Source organism: Trichomycterus rosablanca, chromosome 17 (genome assembly GCF_030014385.1).
Source record: "Trichomycterus rosablanca isolate fTriRos1 chromosome 17, fTriRos1.hap1, whole genome shotgun sequence".
Lineage (NCBI taxonomy): Eukaryota > Metazoa > Chordata > Actinopteri > Siluriformes > Trichomycteridae > Trichomycterus > Trichomycterus rosablanca.
Window position 1 is genome coordinate 17,379,406 of NC_086004.1, and position 23,144 is coordinate 17,402,549.

Here is a 23,144-nt window from a genome sequence, read left to right on the forward strand (position 1 = left end):
CTGTTTTACCACCGGGCGGCACGGTGGCTCGGTGGGTAGCACTGTCGCCTCACAGCAAGTCCTGGGTTCGATCCCCAGGCGGGGCGGTCCGGGTCCTTTCTGTGTGGAGTTTGCATGTTCTCTCCGTGTTTGCGTGGGTTTCCTCTGGCCGCTCAACAGTCAAAAAACATGCAGTCAGAGACACTGAGAGACATTGCCCTATAGGTGAATGGGTGTGCGTGTATGTATGTGTCTGCCCTGCGATGGCCTGGCGCCCCCGTCCAGGGTGTTACTGTGTGCCTCGTGCCAATAGAAAAGCTGGGATAGGCTCCAGCACCCCCCGTGACCCTAACTGGATAAGTGGTTAAGGAAGTGAGTGAGTGTTTTACCACCACTTTATTCTGGTCTGTAAATGTAAATGGTCATGGTAACGGTGGGTCTGATTCATTGGGCAAAAGGCAAGAAACACCCTGGGCAGGTCTCGCCAGTCTATCACAGGACACACACACACTCATGCTTTTTTAGTAGCTCCAATTGGCCCGTCTTCATGTCTTTGGAATTGTGGGAGGAAACCGGAGTACCTGGAGAAAACCCACACGGACGTAGGAAGAACATACCAATTCCACACAATAAGGACCGTGGTCCTCTCACCAGGCAATTAAACTTAGGCCCTTCTTGCTATGATGCAACAGCGCTACCCACGGTGCCACAGTGCCGGACTTAAGACTTATAAATGAAAGAAAATAATATGATTTAACTGACTTATCTTGAGTGGAAAAGTCTTGTTCTGTTCTTTCAATTCCTTTTTAAAAGAAATATCCCGATCTAATCAATACTGGGTGGCGATACTAGCTAATAATTCTGTGACCTCAGGCATGCAGTTTTAAGTAAGCTGGCTGCCAGCTGAATCTAGAAGTGTGACGCAACACAATCAAAATTAATGCTCGCACACACACACACAGGGGGACTGAAACTAATAGCCCATGCAGGTAATCACTGCTTGGCAAGAAATGTTACCAACAAAACTACAAACTTTCTCCTAGCTGCTGTTATAGGTGCTGAATAATCAAGCCCTCACTACATGGCAGCAATGTCATCAGTAATCTCATGTCCTACCTGCATTTCAACGTTCTGCTTTGATTAAGCTTCCAAAAACGGAAGTTATATCCAGTTCTTGTGAAATGGTCATGGTGCACAGTTATGTGTTACAACATCTTAATAATAGAATTTGCTTCCTGACTTTCTGTAAACAGTACAGCAAAGTGTGTATTCTAAAATCTGGCCACCTTTGGCCTAATACTGTACATGATCAGGACTGTAGTGTGAAGGTGAGGGTGAAACTGTTAAAAAAATGTAAACCAAATCCTTAAAAAATTAGGACTTATTATATGAATTATATACAACCCCAAATCAGAAAAAGTTGGGACAGTATGGAATATGCAAATACAAAATGCTGTGTTTCTCACAATTACTTTAACTTTTATTTCACTGCAGACAGTATGAACCCAATATCTATCATGTTTGGTCTGGTAAACTTAAACTGATTTGTTAATATACAGTACATCCATTCCTGCATTTCAGGCCTGCAACACATTAAAAATAAAAGTTGGCTAGCAATTAAGTAAAAACTAAATAATAATGTGATTTCAAACAGGTAATGTCAGCAGGTGATAGTAATCATGATTTGGAACAAAAATGGTGTCCACAAATTTTGAGTCTTTGAGGAGCAAAGATGGGCAGAGGATCTCCACTTTGTTTTTAAACATTGTGATAATTTTCTCACGCTTTTGTTGACAATGTTCCGTAAACTGAGACTGGAGAGAATTTGCATAATTCTCCCTTTACAGTTCATAATATCATTATATGATTCAAAGAATATAGAGGAATTTCAGTGTGTGAAAGGCAATGTTTCAGACGATGCTGCATCAAGAGACCATCATTCATCAATAGCTGATATAACCACTTCCCGTGCCTGTGTGTACCCGTATCAAATTGTATTTCACTTTTTTCCGATGAAATTAACAACTGTGTTAGATTGTCAATACAGCCGATGTTTACAGCAACAATAGAGAGTGTACACTTGAGAAACTTGAAGCTTTCCACCATCACCCATTTGACATTTTGTGGTGACAGGACTCTTTATCAGTAGACAGTGTTCCAATAGGTTTTGGAATAGGATGTCCTGCTAGCTTATGGTTGTCCACATACTTTTAAACATATTAGGTTTTAGATAGTATTTTTGGTAGTATTTTGGTAATACTGTATAATGTACTTTTGGTGTGTACTTTAGGGTGGGCAGTTGGAGAGAGGAGATGACTGCCAACAAGAACTCCAAGGCTGCACCCAAAGCGGAAGCAGGAGCAACTAAAAGCCAGCAGAAGACTGCCGACAAGTAAGTATAATGGCCAACGCTAGCTTAGGATTATTTAAATCAGGAAGAACGTGCAAACTCTACAATGAAAGAACCCTGGCCGTCCTTATGTAGGACATTGAACCAAGGCCCTTCATGCTATGAGGCAAGCAGTAAAAACCAATCAAAGTGGTAAATCGGCATGATGTGCGATGCTAAAATTCCCTCACCCCATAGAAACAACGGCAAAGCAGATTTGTAACTTATCAATGATTTAATTTAATTCTCTTCACAGGTTGTTGGGTTTTATCATACAGTAACTTTTTTTTGGCAACAAGATTAAATATACAACTAATTTTGAAAGTACACTGATGAGCCAAAACTTTCTTACCACCCCCCAAAAATTTCCATACAAATAAATATTTTATAACAATTGTGCATGTCACGGTCAGGGATATGTAAGATGTTTTACTGATGGTTGTCACTTAGTATATAGTAGCTAATATTTACAGACATAAAGACCTAAGTGAGACTTTAATAAAAGTCAAATTGTTAAGGCCAGACGTCTGGGTCAAAGTAGCTCCGAAATAGTAAGGGATGCACACAGGCAGTCGTGGCGTGAGCTTACCGACCATGCTCTAAGAAGGCACTGGAGCATTGGAATAAAATAGACTGGCTGAAGGCATTATGGTTTCTCCAAGATCATGTGGACAACCAGGTACATGCGCACTGTGTACCTGGGGAAGAGACGCACTAGGATACATTGTAGGATAATCCTTGTGGCTTGTGGAGTCCTTGTCTTGGTGTTTAATATTTTGGCTGCACAAAAGGCATGTTTTTGCTTTTGTTCTGAAAAGAGGGTATGCTTAAATATAAATGTTCCTGAGTTTAACAGTATTTAAACTTATGGTAGCTTTAATAACACTATTAAGTACTGAGTTATTTATCATTATACAACAGTTCGTTCCGACCTTACAATCTGATTGGTTGAGAAGCTTTCTAACCGTGCTGATATACTGTATGTGATAACAGCACGGTCTTTTCACACCATAACCGTATTACTCCGCTGACGCGTTGCCATTAACGACAAGCTTCATGCACATAAACGCGCACGCAGGCAACACAGCCTTTTTTCCCGATCTCGTTTTAAATCCGTTATCTGATATACAATCTAGCGCACTGTGTAGGGAACATAACCAATTGTCTAATTCACTATCTAGTGCACTATGTAGGGAACATAAATCCGTGATCTGATACACAATCTAGTGCACTATTTAGGGAACTTTAATGTGTTTGTAACGCGAACAGTTAGCTTAGTAGCCCAGTTAGCAGCTCATAAAAGTTCTGTTATTACCCAAATACTTTGGTGTGTGCGAGAGGTTTTTTATTTATTTTTTTCCCTTCGGAGGTTCTCGCCCTCTTCTTCTTCTTGTTCTTACCTCTCTGAAATGAGTTTTTGCAACTTGGGATGTCTGCTTTGTAGTGTTAAACTTTATATTCGTTGTGGAACTACTTTTTTGGCGGAAGGTATTGTCAATATTAAAGCATATTTATTATGAAATTCAGGACTTCTTTGATTTATTTTCTTTCTTTATTTTATAAAACTGTTGTATAAAAGCAATAGAACACTTGAGGTCGTGTGTTATCACGAATAACATCACGGCTGTGATGATCTACGACACTCGCCTTCAGCTCGTGCCTGCGACCGAATCACAGCCGTGATGTTATTCGCGATAACTCCCTCTCGTGTTCTATTGCTTAATTATTAGATTTCTAAAGGTTTGTGGTTTTAAATACTTGAGTTGAAGACCGTTGCTGTTTTTCTCTCTTAATGTTTTTAGATGACCAAGCAGGAGACTGTAATACAAGTTTCTGTAATACAGTCATCACTTAAACAGCTGTTCTCTGGCAGTATTAAAAACACTTTATAATAGAGTAAAACTTCATGGTCTTTTGAGTAAAGCAGAACCAAAGAAAATTATCTATTAGTTAACTCAATCTATAACCCTAATTCACAGTCAATGGACAGAATGTAGGTAGCTGAGTAGGTTCCTCTATTTAGATGTAGGTAGACTTGACAAATGTGTTTCTCATAGGAATAATGACAGCTAAAATAATAAGTCTTACAGATACAGCATCCACATATTTGTGGTGAGCTAAAATGAGTCAAGGGCCATTACTTCTTGGCTTTATGTATGCCTTTTGATGTGAGTTAGTAGAGACCCATACTTTACTCAGGGCTCTGAAACAGGAAATAGCAAATGGTCACCCCCTGCCCTTGTGTCCTGGGAAAGCTAGACTAGCACCCGCTTAATCCAAGTGTAGCCGGCACTTTGCTTTCACATCCCTGGCATTATCCAGATTCTAGAGATCCTCTTTTTTTTGTACAACTGTTGGCACCAAATACATACCCTGATCTAAAACACAGTCGATTGTAAAGCATCCATCAAATGTAAGAAATAAATTTTATGTTTCTCTGCAGTCTTAACATTTTGGTCAGCCTGTACTACTAATTAAAGATTATTTAAACACCACAACCTGTTTAAGTATTGTCACTGATCATGTGCATAACTTTACAGTTACAATGAACAATACACTGAAGCACAAGGCATCCTAAGTAGCCAGCCCTCTTATTTATATTAAACTTTACTGTTAAAGTCAAGCAGATACCTTACATTTTCTGAGATCACTATGCAGTGATTCAAGGAAACAGCAACATAGCCTTTTTGGTTTTTAATAAAGCTGCCATGCACTTTAAGAAGCTGACTGCAATTGGAATTCCTACAAATTTTATTTGCATTTCATTTGTGACATTTAGCAGACATTTTTATCCAAAGCGACTTACAATTACAACTGAATACAATTTGAGCATTTGAGAGGTAAGGGCCCAACAGTGGCAACTTGGCAGTGGTGGGGTTTGAACTAGCAACCTTTTCATTACTAGTCCAGTACCTTAACCACTGAGCTTTCACTGCCCCTTGATCCATTATGACCAATATGATCCATTATGATTATTAATTGTAAGCAAGATACAGTAAATAATCACATTGGACAGTCTGACTGAGCTTATCAGCTGTTGCAAAGTCATACTAGGAGGTAATTATTAAAAGAAACCTCTACATCATTATAATAGGACTTCACTAGACATAAAGCATTTCAGTTGTCAGAGAACTCTTACATTCAGGAAAAGGGTGTTGATGATGAGGTATTAGGCAATCTGTCTCAACGTGCACTGATGATCACAGTCCTGGCCTCCTCCCAACCTGCACTTGTTATTCTAACTGCTGCTGTGACATCAGATCTGGCTGTCTCATAAAGGTACGGGCTGAGTCAAGTCCCAGTTCCTGGAATCTATGGAGAAAAGGCTTAGCAAATTTTGAAATGATTGTGAAAGCGCTTGCGTTTTTGTAGAGGCAGAAATGAGGTCACCAGCATTAAGCTCCACTGCTCAGTAGTGAGTATTGTCTGTCTTGTCTCATAAAAAATTTGACTAGAAGTATGATGAGAAAAAGCTGGAGAGAACATTAAAGAGAATGCCTGAGGGCAGTAGGTTCATTATTATTTTTGATGGTTTTTCATGATTTTTGTGTGAGGTCTATTTAAATGTGAATTATATTAATGATGGGAAAAGCCTGAATTGTGATTTTCTTTGCCAATCATATCAAATTGTTATAGTATTTTCCACTGATTGTTAGCACAGCTAATGTTGCATATTATTTGATTTGTATTCAGGCTGTAGAACTTCCTCTGCTTTCTTTTTATTTCTGTGGCCAGAGGTATAAAGACTAACCTTTCCACACCCAAGTTCTCATATCATTCAAATAATAGGTTTGTGTAGCTTTACATTTGTCTCCTTAATGGTCTGATGGTCTCTAATGTTCCACGACGTTGTTAGTATGACTGTTTTAGTAGAGTTTCTACTTTGACTTTGAGACTAATTTGCTTTTTTGCTTTTGTTTCAGATGCCTGTCTAAATCTCCACCTCCTATTCTTCTTTCTGTAAAAGAATCATGTCACGCTCAGCTTAATAAGACAGAAGAAGCCAGTCACACAAAGCTCCATTCTCAGAGAAACTGGAGTCTCAAGACTGCCCGCCTGCACAGTGGCTCTGAACTCTCGACTGAGTCTGAATTTCAAAGTAGGCTCACTAAGGCTAAGAGCATTGGTTGCCTGGATAAGAGGCTGAGTATCTACAAACCATCAGGTGGAGAAGAGCAAGAGCAGAAGGAGAACCAACCACAGGAAGGGGGTCCACCAGGCGATGCAGTGTACCCTGGAGCTCTTAGCTGGAGTACCCTCTCCTTAGTAACTTCTGGCAAACACGGTCACACCCGCACCCTGTCAATTAGCCGTCCTGGAACTGGCACTTCATCTGCTACAATCCGTAAGAAGATCTCAGAATGGGAGTGTCGGAATGTGGCACTGCCTAGGATGAGTCTTTGCTTGGACAAGAGGCCTGGTGGTGGGAGTGAAGGCTGCCCCAGTCTCTTGTCCTCCCCTTGCAGTGAAAAGGCCTTTGACTTTAAGGGCATGCGGAGGATGAGTACAGCATTTTCTGAGTGCTCCTATCCAGAGACCGAGGAAGAAGAAGGGACATCAGACAGAGAGAGTCATGGACGGTTTCAGAAGAGGAGAACTTCAAAAACAGAGACGTCAGGAATTGTCCGTCGTACTCTTCATCCTCGTAAGGAGACATCTGCTGTATTAAACCGGATACAAAAGATTGAGCAAGCCTTAAAAGAAAGTCCTTCACATGCTCCTCCAAGGTATCTTAGCAACTGCTATGGCTTGGACAAGTCCGGCCAGAAGGCTCGCACCATTTCGACACTTCGCGGGTTGGATGACTTGGACAGCACCTGTGGCAGTAAGCGGAGCAGCATCTGCTCTGTGGCTACTGAACCAGACACTTGCCATGGGTCCGAAAGATTCTCAAAGTTTAGACAAAGGTACAGTGTAACATCCTTTATGTCTGAATGTTCAGAACCATCATCAGCACAGGGATCATCTGGCACCCCTATCAACCCCCTACCTAAACCCAAGCGCACTTTTGAGTATGATGTCAATCGAAACCACAAAGACTCTTCACCTGGTGATGGATTAATTCCCAGCACTGACACCTGTGGTCCACTTTCCTGCAGCTCAGGCTCAATAATGAAACGAGACCTGAAGACAACTGACAGTTCATTCAAGAGAGCTCAACATAGGTGAGACTTTTTCTTTTTTTTTATTCTGCAAATTGTTTTTATATTAGGATGATCATATTGCATGGGTTAAGTTCCGGGGGAAGGGGGGGGGGGGGGGGGGGGGGGTTGACAATAACCTCTATTTTACGTGCATTTGAAAATGTTTATCCTGTTTCAGAATCAGGGAAAGACTTTTTTTCTATTTCATTTATGCATTTTCTCCCAATTTAGCATAGTCATTTTGTCTTACGCTGCTGGGGGATCCCTGATTGCAGCTGAGGTGGGTATATTGCTGCTTACACCTCCTCAGACCCACGTGCAGCCCCTAGCGGAACCCTTTTTTATTTATGCACTCTGCACAGGCGCCTCTCTATCTGCCAATCAGGGTCCTTACACAGCGTTTGAAGACCCCACCCACATAGTCCGATCATCCCACCCTAGCAGAAACGTGTCTGCTGCAGGCACTGCCAATTATGCCCACTAGATGGCACCCAGCCGACTGGTGGCAGCGCCGAGTTTCGAACCGAGAAGTTGGAGAGCAAGGTCTCGGCACTGGAGAGAAAGACTTTTTAATAAGGCAGACGTGCGGTCCATTGATCTGTAGCTGTTGTGATGCTTTGTGTAAAATGCAAAAACTCCCTTTGCAGCAGTAACATCTTCTGAATTACCCAATCTCACAAAATAGTTCATTTATCTGACAAACTCTCTCTCCTTTAGTTGCAGTTTTGCGTTTTGCTAAACTAGAACCTTTATTAGACACTGTGCAGCATTCTGCTTTCCAAGGACGAAGATGAATTCTGGGAATTTTTATTTGTGCTTGGGCATTTTTTTTAGAAGGCTCAAGAGAAAGGTGAAATCAGTGCAAAAAACACACTACACAGAATAGCATGTGCAGACTACAAAAACTGAATCCTGGACATTTCTGGTGATTTAGAAATTGCGGCCGGACGCATTTTTTAGGTCCCCAAAGACGACATGCATGGAAAAAAGAGGACGGATAGAGGATGGATATTTTATATGTTATGGCTCAACAGTGCATCTTAGAAAAATTAACTAGTTTTTTATGAAGCTGAAAGTTATTTTTTACTTAACACTGTCCTTCATAACGGACATTAGTGCCTGATGTAGCTAATACTATCATAAACTTCCAACTGCAACAACAGGTCATCAACAGCAGTATCTCAGCATGCCAAGCGGAACCACACTGTAGCACTGACTGTCATTCGCATGAAAATTTTTCTTTATCTGTGGTGGGGTGTATAAGCAGCAACAAAAAATTACATTGCCTCTACGTTCATGGGTGTCTACATACAGACATAATTATCTATGTCTGAGGGGGGTGGCTGAAGCCCCTCTACGGATTGACGTCCTGTCTGGGATGTGTTACTGCAATTGGCTGGGGAAGTGATTCTGGGGAAACTAGACCTAGTGCTACCTTGATCAGGACAAAGTGCACCATATCTACTTTTTAGGCACCTTATCTGCATTGCCAATTTTACGCTGCTAATGTACAACATGTCACTACCTCATGAACCATTGTACCATCTATTCACCATCATGTACTAACACTTGTCTTTAGTCCTGTCTTCTAATTACTTGTTTAGATTAGGGATAATTAGGAATATCTTTTGTAGTTATTTATTATAGGATTTTTTGTATTATTGTTGTATTTGCACTGTTTTGTCTTGCACTTTTTGTACCGTGTTACACCGTGATCCTAGAGGAACGCTGTTTCGTTTCAATATGTACTTGTATGTAGCTGAAATGACAATAAAACCTCTCTGACTCTGACTCTGACTCTGAAGTGGTGGTAAACATAAAAATGAAAACAAATAAAAAATTCTGGGTTATTTAGCTGCAGTTATGTTAAGAAGGAATGTACTGTATGATGTCTGATTTGCGTAAGCAATTCAGCTCACTGAAGAGAGGAAACAGTATGCTATTTTAGTCTTTTTGCCTTGAGTGCTTGTTTATTGATGATAGTTACTTACACAATGTCATGTACTCAAATGACAAGGCATTTAGCTCAGCTAGTCCATCTGTTTCTCTGCATGCTTTGTTAGCCCCCTTTCATGCTGTTCTTCAATGGTCAGGACTCACCCAGGACCACTACACAGTAGGTATTATTTGGGTGGTGGGTCATTCTCAGCACTGCAGTGACACTGACATGGTGGTGGTGTGTTAGTGTGTGTTGTGCTGGTATGAGTGGATCAGACACAGCAGCGCTGCTGGAGTTTTTAAATACCGTGTCCACTCACTGTCCACTCTATTAGACACTCCTACCTAGTTGGTCCACTATGTAGATGTAAAGTCAGAGACGATCGCTCATCTATTGCTGCTGTTTGAGTTGATCATCTTCTAGACCTTCATCAGTGGTCACAGGACGCTGCCCACGGGGTGCTGTTGGCTGGATATATTTTTGGTTGGTGGACTATTCTCAGTCCAGCAGTGACAGTGAGGTGTTTAAAAACTCCAGCAGCGTTGCTGTGTCTTATCCACTCATACCAGCACAACACCACCACCATGTCAGTGTCACTGCAGTCACTTTTATATGGTAAGTGGAGCTGATAAAATGGACAGTGAGTGTAGAAACAAGGAGGTGGTTTTAATGTTATGGTTGATAGTTGTATGCTTCATGACCATGCATATTCATAAATAATTCTTCCAAAAACTTTGTTTTGTGTTGAATTGTATTGAATTCTATAATAAATATACTTTATTGTATAATGATATTTTTGTTGTGACATTGTATCAACTAAAAACTTGTATAGTAGCAACACTGTTCTGTGCAATAACAGATTATGGACAGAGCAAAACTGCAAAACTTAAAACCAAAACATTTAGTTAAAGCTAAAATATTGGCAATCACTGCACAAAAACAGCAGCAGAAAAAAAACTATACTATAAACAATTGTCACTGATGCTGGGTGCATTGGAACTGCTTTAGGAGTGGATTAACAGTGGTCTAACAGGTAGCTGATTCATACTTATAGTGAATGTATTTGTGGTATATTCACGTTTTGCACAGTTACCGAGATTAGGTGAATCAACATCAGCATGTTACCACAAAGACCCTCCGCTTGCACCCACTGTTTCTCATTGCTAATGCTATTCATCCATGTCTGATATTTGCTACCATGACTTATGAGTCATTCTCTCGAAACCTGAAGTGATTTCGTAGTTTTACTGACTGACGCACCTGTACTGTAGTTCCAGCTGTCAATGAAACATCTGGAAAGTGCTACAACTAGACTTTTCCATCACCATGATATAAATGCTGTTAAAACAAACACAGCTGATCATATTAATTTAGGTTTATAAGTAAATATGACTGTGATTTATTCACTAATTCTTTTATTTTTATTATCTTGTCCTCTATTTCTATGTCTGTGCTACTGCATTTAGATATGTAATTAGATGTACTGTATGTCTACACTCCTAGATAAACCTCCATAATTTAAACCATTGACCTGTCATTTCTGACCACACAAAAAACTCAGATTGGTTGAACCAAAATATACATCATGTGGCTAAAAGTATGTGGACACCTGCCCATTAAATTGTTAAAAAATTACTTTCAAACCCATTAGCAGCTCCTTTGCTGCTATAACAGACACTCTTCTTCTTCTTCTTCTTTCTCTGCCTTTGTCCCGTTCGGTTGCGGGGTCGGCTCTTCGGTGAATCATGATCCGCATTGATCTGGCAAAATTTTATGCCAGATGCCCTTCCTGACACAACCCTCCCTATTTTTATCCGGGCTTGGGCACTGGTTTGTGCGTCTAGCGGCTAGGTATCTATAGGACAATTCAGTGTTTCCAATTAGCCTGGTGGCATGTTTTTGGACTGTGGAAGGAAACCGAAGCACCCGGAGGAAACCCACGCGGACACGGGGAGAACATGCAAACTCCGCACAGAAAGGACTCGGACCACCCCACCTGGGGATCGAACCCAGGACCTTCTTGCTGTGAGGTGTCAGCACTACCCACTAAGCTACCGTGCTGCCCTACTATAACAGACACCACATTTCTATTAAACTTGCATAGTTAACAGGCATAGATAATGTTGTTGATGGTGGCCTGGTAAATGTATCTTAACTACTTTTGTTTTAAATCATGTAATTATACATGGCTGCATTTTGCCCTGACACAGGACATGCCCAGTAGATTTTCAAGGGGTTGAACTTATTCTTGTTCCTAAGAGGAATGGTCACACCAAGCAGTAAAACCTCTGATGTACACTAGACCTTTGTTTCTGGCAGCATGGTTACACACGGTGCTTGTGCTCTGCTATTTCACAGACTCGTGATGCCTGATGGTCAGCATCGATTAGCTTGATTCAACAACACTAAAGAGTTTATTGTCATACACACAGAGAAACAGTTATACTCTGTACTACCCCCACAAATGTATTTATTTTATATATTTATTTGATTCATATTGCAAATTGTATGTATGTTCTATATATTATTTATTGGTGGCTGTTCTGGGAACACATCTCTGATAAGATGTTTATATTAACATGGAGTATGAGGTGACAGGTGGTTATAGGAAGAGCCATTGAGTGTCAGGTGTTCAGAGCCCTGATGGCCTGGGAGTAGAAACTATTCTGTAATCTGGTGGTCTGTGATTTCACAGTCCTGTACCATCTGCCAGATGGGAAAAGTGTGAAGAGATTGAGGGTGAGCTTTGTCCTTAATGATCTTGTAGGCCATCCTGGTGAACCTGGAGTGGTAGATGTCCTCTAGTGTTGAGAAAGCTGTTCCTGAGATTGTGTGGGCTGTCCTGACAGGATGATTGTTGTAACTTTTTGCTTAGAAACATATTTCTTATAGGCAGTCATGTTTTTCAGTTATCAGAGGTATCTTTAAAGGACCTTTTTTAGAGGTATCAAGACTGGGCTTTGAATCCAAATTATTTTCCAGTCAGTGGTACTGGTCATTTGATATTGATATTTTACTTGACTAGTAGTTAAAGGCCCCAGTTTACTGTCATCAGTAGGACTGTCATTTTTTGTCAAAAAAATCTGTGACCATGCCACCACATCACCCTTATTGTCCTGCTTTGCTATGGCAGCACTTTTATAGCATTTTCATTGTACACATCCAATTTCCAGGAAAAGTTGGGACATTTTGCTAATTAGGAGACAGATCTAGACTGCCGGCAGGCCAGTCAAACACATGCACAATGTGTCCAGGAAGCCACATTTTAATAGTGTGTGTAGAATAACATATGGCATTGTTTGTACCTTTATTTTATGGTTCTTTTTTTTGGTTAGTTTGTCTCTGGCACAAATAACTTGACAGCCATTGTTTAAAAATAAGGAAAACATGGATTCATCTGACAGCATGTATTCACTGTTGTTTAGTCCATATAAAATGAGCTTGGACCGAGAGAACTCAGTAGAGTTTCTGCATACAGCTGATGTATGGTTTTCTCTTTGTGTAATAAAGTTTCATTTTGCATTTCTTTATCCAACAGTATATTACGTTAAGTTACAAAGATACTACCAAGTCCTTGTGGCCATATTTATCACAGTAGCATGACTGTTTCTCATGCACTGCCATCAGATGCCTCAAAGGTTAGGCACATTCAACAGTGGTTTCTGCTCTTGCTCTACACAGGCTGCGATTTGTTAAGGATTCTATTCACATTTAGTCTTTTCACAATTTTATGTATTTGCAATTATGCTTTAAAAAATTATTGTATGTTCTCTCATGAAGTTTTTTCTTACAAGGCAGTGATCAGATTGAGGTTTTGTTGAGTCCTTTTTTAATCATGTTTGTTATTTTATGTTTAGTTTTATAACCGTGCAAATTAAACATTCTATAAATTATAAACTTTTAATTAGCCCCTGTATGATTTTTAAGTGTTTTGCAGGACTCAAAATGTTTATATTTACAGAATACAATCAAGTTGGTACTTAGTACTTTTGTCTGTTAAACAAACGGTGAAGCAGGTTGGTTACTCATTGATGCTCTGGGGCTGCTTTGCTTCTTCTGGCACTGGAAACCTGCAGCACGTGGAGGGCAAGATGGATTCATTCAAGTATCATTAGAGAAAACATCATGCTTTCTGTAAGGGAAGCTGAAGCTTGGGCATCATTGGAGCTTTCAACAGGACAATGATATCAAGCATACCTTAAAGTCCACCAAGGCTTAGTTTCAGAAGAAGTCCAGGAAGATTCTGGAGTGACAGTTAGAGTTGCCTGACTTGTACACCATAGAAAATCTTCGGTGGTTGCATCATGCAAACTCAAGAATATTAGAGAACTGGAGGCCATTGCCGTTGAGGAATTAGCTTAGATTATTTAGGAACGCTGCCAGAAACTGGTGTCTGGCTATGCATTATGTTTGTGGCAGGTCATACCAACAAAGAGGGGCTTTGCTAGGTACTAAACATAATTGTCATGATGCGGTTGAATAATTCTGAAACTGCAGTAGTCATTAAAAGTTGCACTTTGTGATGTTTAAAAAAAAAATTTTTTTGTTTGATTGGGTTATTTTTGCTATTAATAATTGTGATTAAAACTGTATATGGTTCAGTACACTTTTTACCTATTTAAAAGACAATGCTTATTTACCAGTTTTTTAAATTAATTTAATTTTCAAGTTTTACCACCACTTTATCCTACTCAGGGTTGTGGTGGACCCAGTTTCCCCAGAATTACTGGCCGCAATGCATCCAGGACAGGACACGACTCTTTCACAGAGCCTCGTCCACCCTCCACAATCATTACTGTATGTACAGTATATGCCAGACCAGCTGGCACTTCAGGGAATTTGAACCCTGGATCCCAGCAGTAGTGGGCTGGCGTATTTTACCGCTACTCCACTCGAGCGCCTTTATTTGTATTTTTATTTTACTCAGTAATAATTTTATTGGGAATGAAATGAAATGTTTTTCTTTCCAAATCCATCATCCTTCCAAATATCTGTTCAGTGAGCCAGTCCTTAGTTTAGCAGATTACATTTAAATTCATAACTTTACCTCACAGTGAAGTGCTATAAAGCATCACATCACTAGAAGCTGTAACAGACCCACGAGTTTGCTTTATCTCCTCTCATTATGTTGATAGAATACTGCCCTGATAGGAGCTCATGGCTTTGTGGAGCACTAAAATCTTGTTTATAGTCAGGATTGTTTAAACCGTCTCTGAGTGTGTAGACAAGCCAAGTTCTCATGATGTGAGAGTGTATGTCAGAGGCCCTGTTTAAAATTCCTGTGGCCAGTCCAAAGTCAACTGTTTAGAAGCCATGGGCAGTCAATCAACTGCATCACATTGCTTTTTATGTACCGACACTTTAATGTTGTATTTGGTATGTCTTACAGAGAGGTTTTTTTTATTAAAAAGGAGAGTTTTTTATTTAGTTTGGCTTATTGTGGGTAAATAGGAAACAGGATGTTACCATCCAACATGAACCTGGATTACTCTCTGCATAGTAAAGCTGTTAATCATTTAGACAGTGTAATTCTTCTTTCTGCTTTTAATTTGAGTTGCTACCCAACAGCTACCCATGAAAAATAATAACAGAAAGAGGATGTTAGGCAGCCAGACCTACTGGACACTTCTTCACTGGTTGAACGAAACAGTCACTCTCCTATTTGTCCTACAGGGAGTCATGTGAATCAGAAGATGGTGTCAGCCTGCCATCCTCTTACCCTTCCTCACCTACAGAAAATCGCACAACTTCCGTCGAGAACCACAGTCGTCCCAGTTCCAAAAGTACATTAGAAGAAAACGCCTACGAAGACATCATAGGTAAGAACAGACTACCAAACCTAATCGTTTTTAATGGGTGGATCCAATTCACTGGCCGGCTAGGTTGCCAGTCCATCACAGTTAAAAGGTTTAGTATTGTGTTATTAGCAAAGAATGTGGCAGCTACAGTTTTTTTCCAAACGTTTAAATACATTTCCAGAAACAGTGGCTTAACTCTAAACTGAAAAAGTGAACTACTTTGTCAAAAATGGAACACAGCACTCGAAACCTAGTTCATTTTTCTCAAAACTGATTCTTTTCACCAAAGAATACACACAGCTATCATATGCTTATCTCTTATAGAGCATCAAATAAACGCTGTTGTGATAAATTCAAGACACACATCAGAAGTGTTAATGTATGTTTTGGCTTCATGAGGTCATGTCACATTATGTTGGCGACAAGTGTGTGGAAATAACACACTTATTTATTCTCGTGTTGGTATATATTGTCTCAATAGCATCATAACATTAAAACCACCTCCTTGTTTCTACACACATTGTCCAGTTTATCGGCTTCACTTACTATATAGAAGCACTTTGTTGTTCTACAATTACTGACTGTAGTCCATCTGTTTCCCTGCATGCCTTGTTAGCCCCCTTTCATGCTGTTCTTTAATGGTCAGGACTCTCCCAGGACCACTACAGAGTAGGTATTATTTAGGTGGTGGATCATTCTCAGCACTGCAGTGACAACGACATGGTTGTGGTGTGTTAGTGTGTGTTGTGCTGGTATGAATGGATAAGACACAGCAATGCTGATGGAGTTTTTAAACACCTCACTGTCACTGCTGGACTGAGAATAGTCCACCAACCAAAAATATATTCAGCCAACAGTGCCCCGTGGTTAGCGTCCTGTGATCACTGATGAAAGTCTAGAAGATGACCAACTCAAACAGCAGCAATAGATGAGCGATCGTCTCTGACTTTACATCTACAAGGTGGACCAACTGGGTATGAGTGTCTAATAGAGTGGACAGTGAGTGGACATGGTATTTAAAAACTCCAGCAGCGCTGCTGTGTCTGATCCACTCATACCAGCACAACACACACTAACACACCACCACCATGTCATTGTCACTGCAGTGCTGAGAGTGATCCACCACCTAAATGATACCTGCTTTGTAGTGGTCCTTCGGTGGTCCTGACCATTAAAGAACAGGGTGAAAGCAGGCTAAAAAAGTATGTAGAGAAACAGATGGACTACAGTCAATAATTGTAGAACAACAAAGTGCTTCTATATGGTAAGTGGAGCTGATAAAATGGACAGTGAGTGTAGAAACAAGAAGGTGGTTTTAATGTTATGGCTAATCGGTGTATATGCAACACAAATGTTACTTATTTTTACAAAGTTGCAAAACTAAGTAAAGTTCACCTATGTTCAGCTGAACTAAAAAAATGTGAAATGCAGTGTAACAGATCATTCTGCATCCCGGCACTGATCCCGGTCAGGCCAGAAGACCTCATGCACATTGGCTGCGCTGATCTCACTGGCCAAGCGGTGGGAAAAAACGCCTGGCATGGCAGATCCAACCTTGGCAGTCATCACATGACTCCTCCATTGCCTGGAGTTTTGCCACACGCTCGTGGGACCTGCATTTGTACACTTTCCAGCACCATGCTGAAAATAATTTCTTTACTGGATTTAGAAATGGGGAATAGGATAAAAGGTACAGGACTACAAAATGTGGGCCGTTGGTGGACCAGATTGATCCTGTCCTGTAAAACTAATATATAAATATCAAAGATTTTTCCCCTTTTAAGTACTAATGCATGGGCAGTGATCGTTAAAACCAAGGTTGCAAGCACATTAAAAACACTCCTTTGCATAAATAGTAGATAACTATAAAATAAAAGGTTGAAAAATTGTTTGCTGCTGAAATTGCACACAGTTTCAAACTGCTGACCAGCAAAACTGTTTTTATATGATGTATGTTAAGGTTAGAGATTTACTTTAAAAGGATAGTTTTATTCTTCATTATTATTTCAGTTCTGTTTAGACAGTAATAATCTCTTTCTGTTTTGCGTCACAGACGTCTTTGTCTAAAGAGTGCATTTTTGTGGAAGGGTGTGTTTAAAACTTTAAGTCTTTGTTGCCTAAGAGGAAGCACTTGTGCTGTCATTGAATTTTAGACACTAATGCAAAACATTACCTATTGGGAAACTGGTCTGTTTATTCTAAGAGTTTTTATACCCAATGATGGGTGGATGATATTTCTGTTTTCTTGACTGGCACAACTTACTTTTCTAGGCCATAAGTGACTACTGGACAGTTTTTTAGCTTCATTACTACACACCTTTTAATACCCTGTAGCTGCTCTCATAATGAGAGCGAGCTTGTGGCCTGGTTGCAATCTCTGCTCCTGAGCCTGGCCCTACTGTGAAGAGGCATTAGAAAAGAGAAATGTGCCCACACAGTAATAAGAGAATAGCTTCTGGACATCATGTTCGTAGTGGTTAAGGAGCTGAGTGACTTTTTCTGCTGCATTGACAAAGCCTCCATTGTTTTAAAAACACCTCAGTTGACACTATGGTTACACTTTTTTTGAAAGCTGATTAGTTCCAGAGAAATACAGAGTCTTTCTGGGCTGTAGTTCCCAGCTGCTTAGCTTAGAACTGTTGGAGCTCGAGCCAAGAGAGCAATGCGTGGTAATTTTCCAAATACTTTCCTTATGCAGCTAGATATGGTTGGGAGGTCGTTGCCCTGTTTCAAGGGCATAAATGGAAGTTGAAGATAAGCTTGGGTTTAGTTGCTTTTGGTCTTCATTAGCCTTTACAAGTAGTAGCCAGTAACTTTTTTATCAAACAGCACATGAAGTCCTAATCATTGCCACTGACTCATTAACATAGATCCTCTGATATTGGCCAGTTGAGGCACAGCATCTGTAGATCCATGGATCTAGCCGCTCAGGTGGCGCAGCGGTAAAAAGACACGCTGCAACCAGAGCTGAATTCTGAGTACATCGTTTTGAATCCAGCTCTGCCTCCCCGGTTCGAGACTGGGCTGCTGTATGAGCAACGATTGGCCGGTTCCTCAGTTAGGGGGGGTGGGACAAAGAACCGGATGTGGGTCTCTCTCTGTCAGAATGCGATTACGACCTCTGCCGGCTGATTAGAGGCGCCTGCACAAGAGATGAGGAAGAGTGCCCTTAGGGTGTGTCTCTCCGCATGCAACGTTAGGTGGCGCCACACTCATCAATGTGTGGGTGGCAAAAATGCATCCGGCTGCTGCTCATGTTTCGGAGGGGATATTGGTTAGCTTCGATGTCCCCTGTCAGGGCAGGGTTCGGCATAGACAGAGAGGAAGCACGATGCAAATTGAACAATTGGATGCGCTAAAGGGGGAGAAACAAGGGGAAAAAAAAAAGATCCATGGATCTATAGATAATAAGTCCACTTAACAATTAGGCCAATGACGGTGCTGTCTTTCATGTCTTACCGTCACACAAAGACCAAAACACACTTTTTTTTATGCATTTTCTCCCCATTTTCCTCCCGATTTAGCGCACTCAATTTTGTCTTCCGCTGCTACCATAGATACCAGCTTGCATCCGAGGAGAGCACATCGCTGTTCACGCCTCCTCCGACACATGAACCGCCCTCTTCTTCTCACCCCTGCTTTCTGCACAGGCGTCTCTTCCGCCAATCAGGGTCTTTACACAGCGCATGAAGAACCACCCACCCACCCCCACCCTGCAGATACGGTGGCCAATTGGTATCTGCTGCAGGCACTGCCAATCATGCCCGCTAGATGGCACCCAGCCGACCAGAGGCAACACCGAGTCTCCAACTGAGGAGTTCAAAAACTCGGTGCTGGTGTGCAAGCGGAACATCCCGCTGCGCCACCTGGGCACCCCAAAACACACTTTTTGACTAAACCCAAAAGCCAATGTATTTTGGCTTAATTTTTTCTAAGGTTTCTAATGCTGGTGTTGGTAGACTGTTTGCCTCAAAATACAAAGACCCGCTGTAATTAGTGCCAGTGTTTAGTAATTTCTCTGCAGAAAGGTTGCAGTGCAATGTTTATTTATCCACTTACTGTAGGTTAAAGACATGTAATCCTTTAAGACGCAAACATTTGAGGGACACAGCAATAACTGACAGGCACTTGGGTGGCGCAGCAGTAAATTACACTGGCCCATTAACACTGGGATCCAGGGTTTAAACCGGTTGGGCATCTGCATAGAGACATGATTGACTATGTCTGAAGTGGGGCGATGGCGTGATGGATTGGTGTCCTGTCCAGGGTGCGTTACTGTTACTGCATTGTGCTTAGTGATTCCAGGGAAGCCAGACCCACCCCAACCCTGACCTGGATAAAGCAATAGTAAAACATGAAAATGAAATAAAAATGAATTAATATTATTTAAATGTACATAATAGTTACATATGTAAGAATGCTCCTCTGAAGTACTAAAATCCCTTTTACTTGTCTAATATGTGTGTCTATGGAAACAAGATCTATGGCCAATTGATCATCGTCTCCTCTAATAGAAAAGGGGTCAGTAGAGGTCTGTCCCTAGGCGACCAAAAAACATTACTGACTGGATTTAAATGAGACGAATGGTACAAAGACATTAATAATTACTTTATCTAATCTTCCTGTGATAAATATTCTGTCTGGAAAGAGCCTTAGTCTATGTGCAGTAATTTTTATTGTTTTACACAAAATGATAAGTACAGCGTTGTTTTAAAATTTTCACGTTTAATAGTTTTGAGATAACTGGTTTATTTGTATATGTAATTTATGGTGTCAGGCTACTTCAATATTTGATAGCACATCAATACTTTTTACCTTTGTTGTTGGCTTCTACAATAACCAATACTTGTTCTGCAAATGGAAGCTAATCCATGACCAGTTTTCCATGCTGTTTCTACCTGCCTGTGTCGAATACATTAGTCTTTAGCTCTTGAAGACAAGATCAAATGACACTCATACACTGATCAGCCATAACATTAAAACCACCTTCTTGTTTCTACACTCACTGTCCATTTTATCAGCTCCACTTACCATATAGAAGCACTATAGTTCTACAGTTACTGACTGTAGTCCATCTGTTTCTCTACATACCCTTTTAGCCTGCTTTCACTCTGTTCTTCAATGGTCAGGACCCCCACAGGATCATTCTCAGCACTGCAGTGATAATGACATGGTGGTGTGTTGTGCTGGTATGAGTGGATCAGACACAGCAGCGCTGCTGGAGTTTTTAAATACCGTGTCCACTCACTGTCCACTCTATTAGACACTCCTACCTAGTTGGTCCACCTTGTAGATGTAAAGTCAGAGACGATCGCTCATCTATTTCTGCTGTTTGAGTTGGTCATCTTCTAGACCTTCATCAGTGGTCACAGGATGCTGCCCACGGGGCACTGTTGGCTGGATATATTTTTGGTTGATAGAGTATTCTCAGTCCAGCAGTTACAGTGAGGTGTTTGAAAACTCCATTAGCATTGCAGTGTCTTATCCACTCATACCAGCACAACACACACTAACACACCACCACCATGTCAGTGTCACTGCGGGGCTGAGAATGATCCACCACCCAAATAATACCTGCTCTGTAGTGGTCCTGGGAGAGTCCTGACCATTAAAGAACAGCATGAAAGGGGGCTAACAAAGCATGCAGAGAAACAGATGGACTACAGTCAGTAATTGTAGAACTACAAAGTGCTTCTATGTGGTAAGTGAAGCCGATAAAATGGACAATGTGTGTAGAAACAAGGAGGTGGTTTTAATGTTATGAATGATTTGTGCCTCTGCTTAATGTGCAAATTCAAATTCCACTGCTTCCATTTATGGAAATTATTCTTACATGGGACTGCTCTAATCAAGTTTCTCTAGTCATAAATCTTGACAAGCCATCCAAAAATAATTCTGTTTTCCACATATCCACATATCTAAATGCAATAGCACACTGTGGTTTAGTGGTGACAGAGAATTTTAAAACATCTATTGCTTTAGATGAACACTTACTTCCCACCGTAATGCTTGTTTTAGCCATAATGCTTTTTAAATAGGAAACATGATACATGTATTGTCTGCTATGACTGAACTCTTTCCTGACCAGAGTCCATTGTGTAAATCAAGGCTCTGGCACATTGTGTAAACAGTATGTGTGGATGTGTAGAACTGTGCTTTAAAGAGGTGTGCCCTGTTTTTTGGGTTACTGTCTGTAAATACAGAAACTGAACAGTATCTACCAGCACATTGATGGACATAAAAACACACTATTTTTCTCAGCATTTTGACATTACATTGTGTTATTTAGAGCCATTTTAGAGTGCTCTGGGGTGTCTATGTAACTACAGTCATTGCCAGCATTTCAAATGGCAATTGAAACACTTTGATTAGGGTTTTACTGCTGTGGATTCTAAGTTTGCTTTATATTTTAAAGAGAATCACTGGTTTATGTTGTTTTTGTTGTGGGGTTCAGATCAGCAACTTGCCACATCTGACAATACTTTCATATATTTTACTTTTTCCATATTGGTGCCAACCAGGCCAAACATGTTTAGCACATACAGCACTGTATCTCAGAAATGGGCCACATTTTTCCCCAGCTTGTATGTTTTACTTACAGAAGCAGATCATGTGATCATTTTACCAATAACACTAATAGTTTTACTGAAATAAGGTCTGATCTTCACCCTATGAGTAATACTACAGAAACGCATTCTATCTAATTATTAAACAGTACACAATATACACCGATCAGCCATAATATTAAAACCACTGTCCACACTCACTGTCCATTTTATCAGCTCCACTTACCATATAGGAGCACTTTGTAGTTCTACAATTACTGACTGTAGTCCATCTGTTTCTCTACATTCTTTGTTACCCCCCCTTTCATGCTGTTCTTCAGTGGTCAGGACTCTCCCAGGACCACTACAGAGCAGGTATTATTTAGGTGGGGGATGATTCTCAGCACTGCAGTGACACTGACATGGTGGTGGTGTGTTAGTGTGTGTTGTGCTGGTATGAGTGGATCAGACACAGCAGCGCTGCTGGAGTTTTTAAATACCGTGTCCACTCACTGTCCCCGCTGTTAGACACTCTTACCTAGTTGGTCCACCTTGTAGATGTAAAGTCAGAGACAATCACTCATCTATTGCTGCTGTTTGAGTTGGTCATCTTTTAGACCTTCATCAGTGGTCACAGGACGCTGCCCATGGGGCGCTGTTGGCTGGATATGTTTGGTTGGTGGACTATTCTCAGTCCAGCAGGGACAGTGAGGTGTTTGACACACCACCATCATGTCATTGTCAATGCCGTGCTGAGAATGATCCACCACCTAAATAATACCTGCTCTGTGGTGGTCCTGTGGGAGTCCTGATCATTGAAGAACAGGGTGAAAGCAGGTTAAAACAGTATGTAGAGAAATAGATGGGCTACAGTCAGTAATTCTAGAACTACAAAGTGCTTTTATATGGTAAGTGGAGCTGATAAAATGGACAGTGAGTGTAGAAACAAGGAGGTGGTTATAATGTTATGGTTGATCAGTGTATGTATGAAAGCTGTAATGGCCTATAAAAAAATTCAAATTACCTGGCATACCTGTTCATTAGTGCACACACAGATAATCTGGATACCAGAACAAATATAATGTTAACATTAATTAACATTAAAATGCAAATTAATGTTGAAGCAGGAAAAAACAATGTTTAAGGATAGCAGAAAAGATCTTGACAAAATCTTTGTATTACAACCAGCCTTTGGAGTCTTCGTTTAAGCGTTCACTATAAAAAACCCTAATAACGTAACAACAACAAAACAGAAATTTTGTAATAGTGTATTATGTTTGAACTTTTCTGGGACAATGTTCCTGAAATAGATAACACCATAGCTGAATGTTCGGTTACCATGTTATCATG

The 23,144-nt window shown here is 40.6% G+C and overlaps 1 protein-coding gene across 2 annotated transcripts in view; it reads left to right on the forward strand.

Moving 5' to 3' along the window:
• Positions 1–23,144, forward strand: part of dennd2b (DENN domain containing 2B) — an 89,285-nt gene that overhangs the window by 25,127 nt on the left and 41,014 nt on the right. For both annotated transcript variants that reach the window (XM_063012455.1, XM_063012456.1), the window contains exons 2-4: positions 2,270–2,371; positions 6,292–7,533; positions 15,125–15,270. In XM_063012455.1, the coding sequence (XP_062868525.1) occupies positions 2,292–2,371; positions 6,292–7,533; positions 15,125–15,270 (1,468 nt within the window). In that variant the 5' untranslated portion in view covers positions 2,270–2,291. The remainder of the gene's footprint in view (positions 1–2,269; positions 2,372–6,291; positions 7,534–15,124; positions 15,271–23,144) is intronic.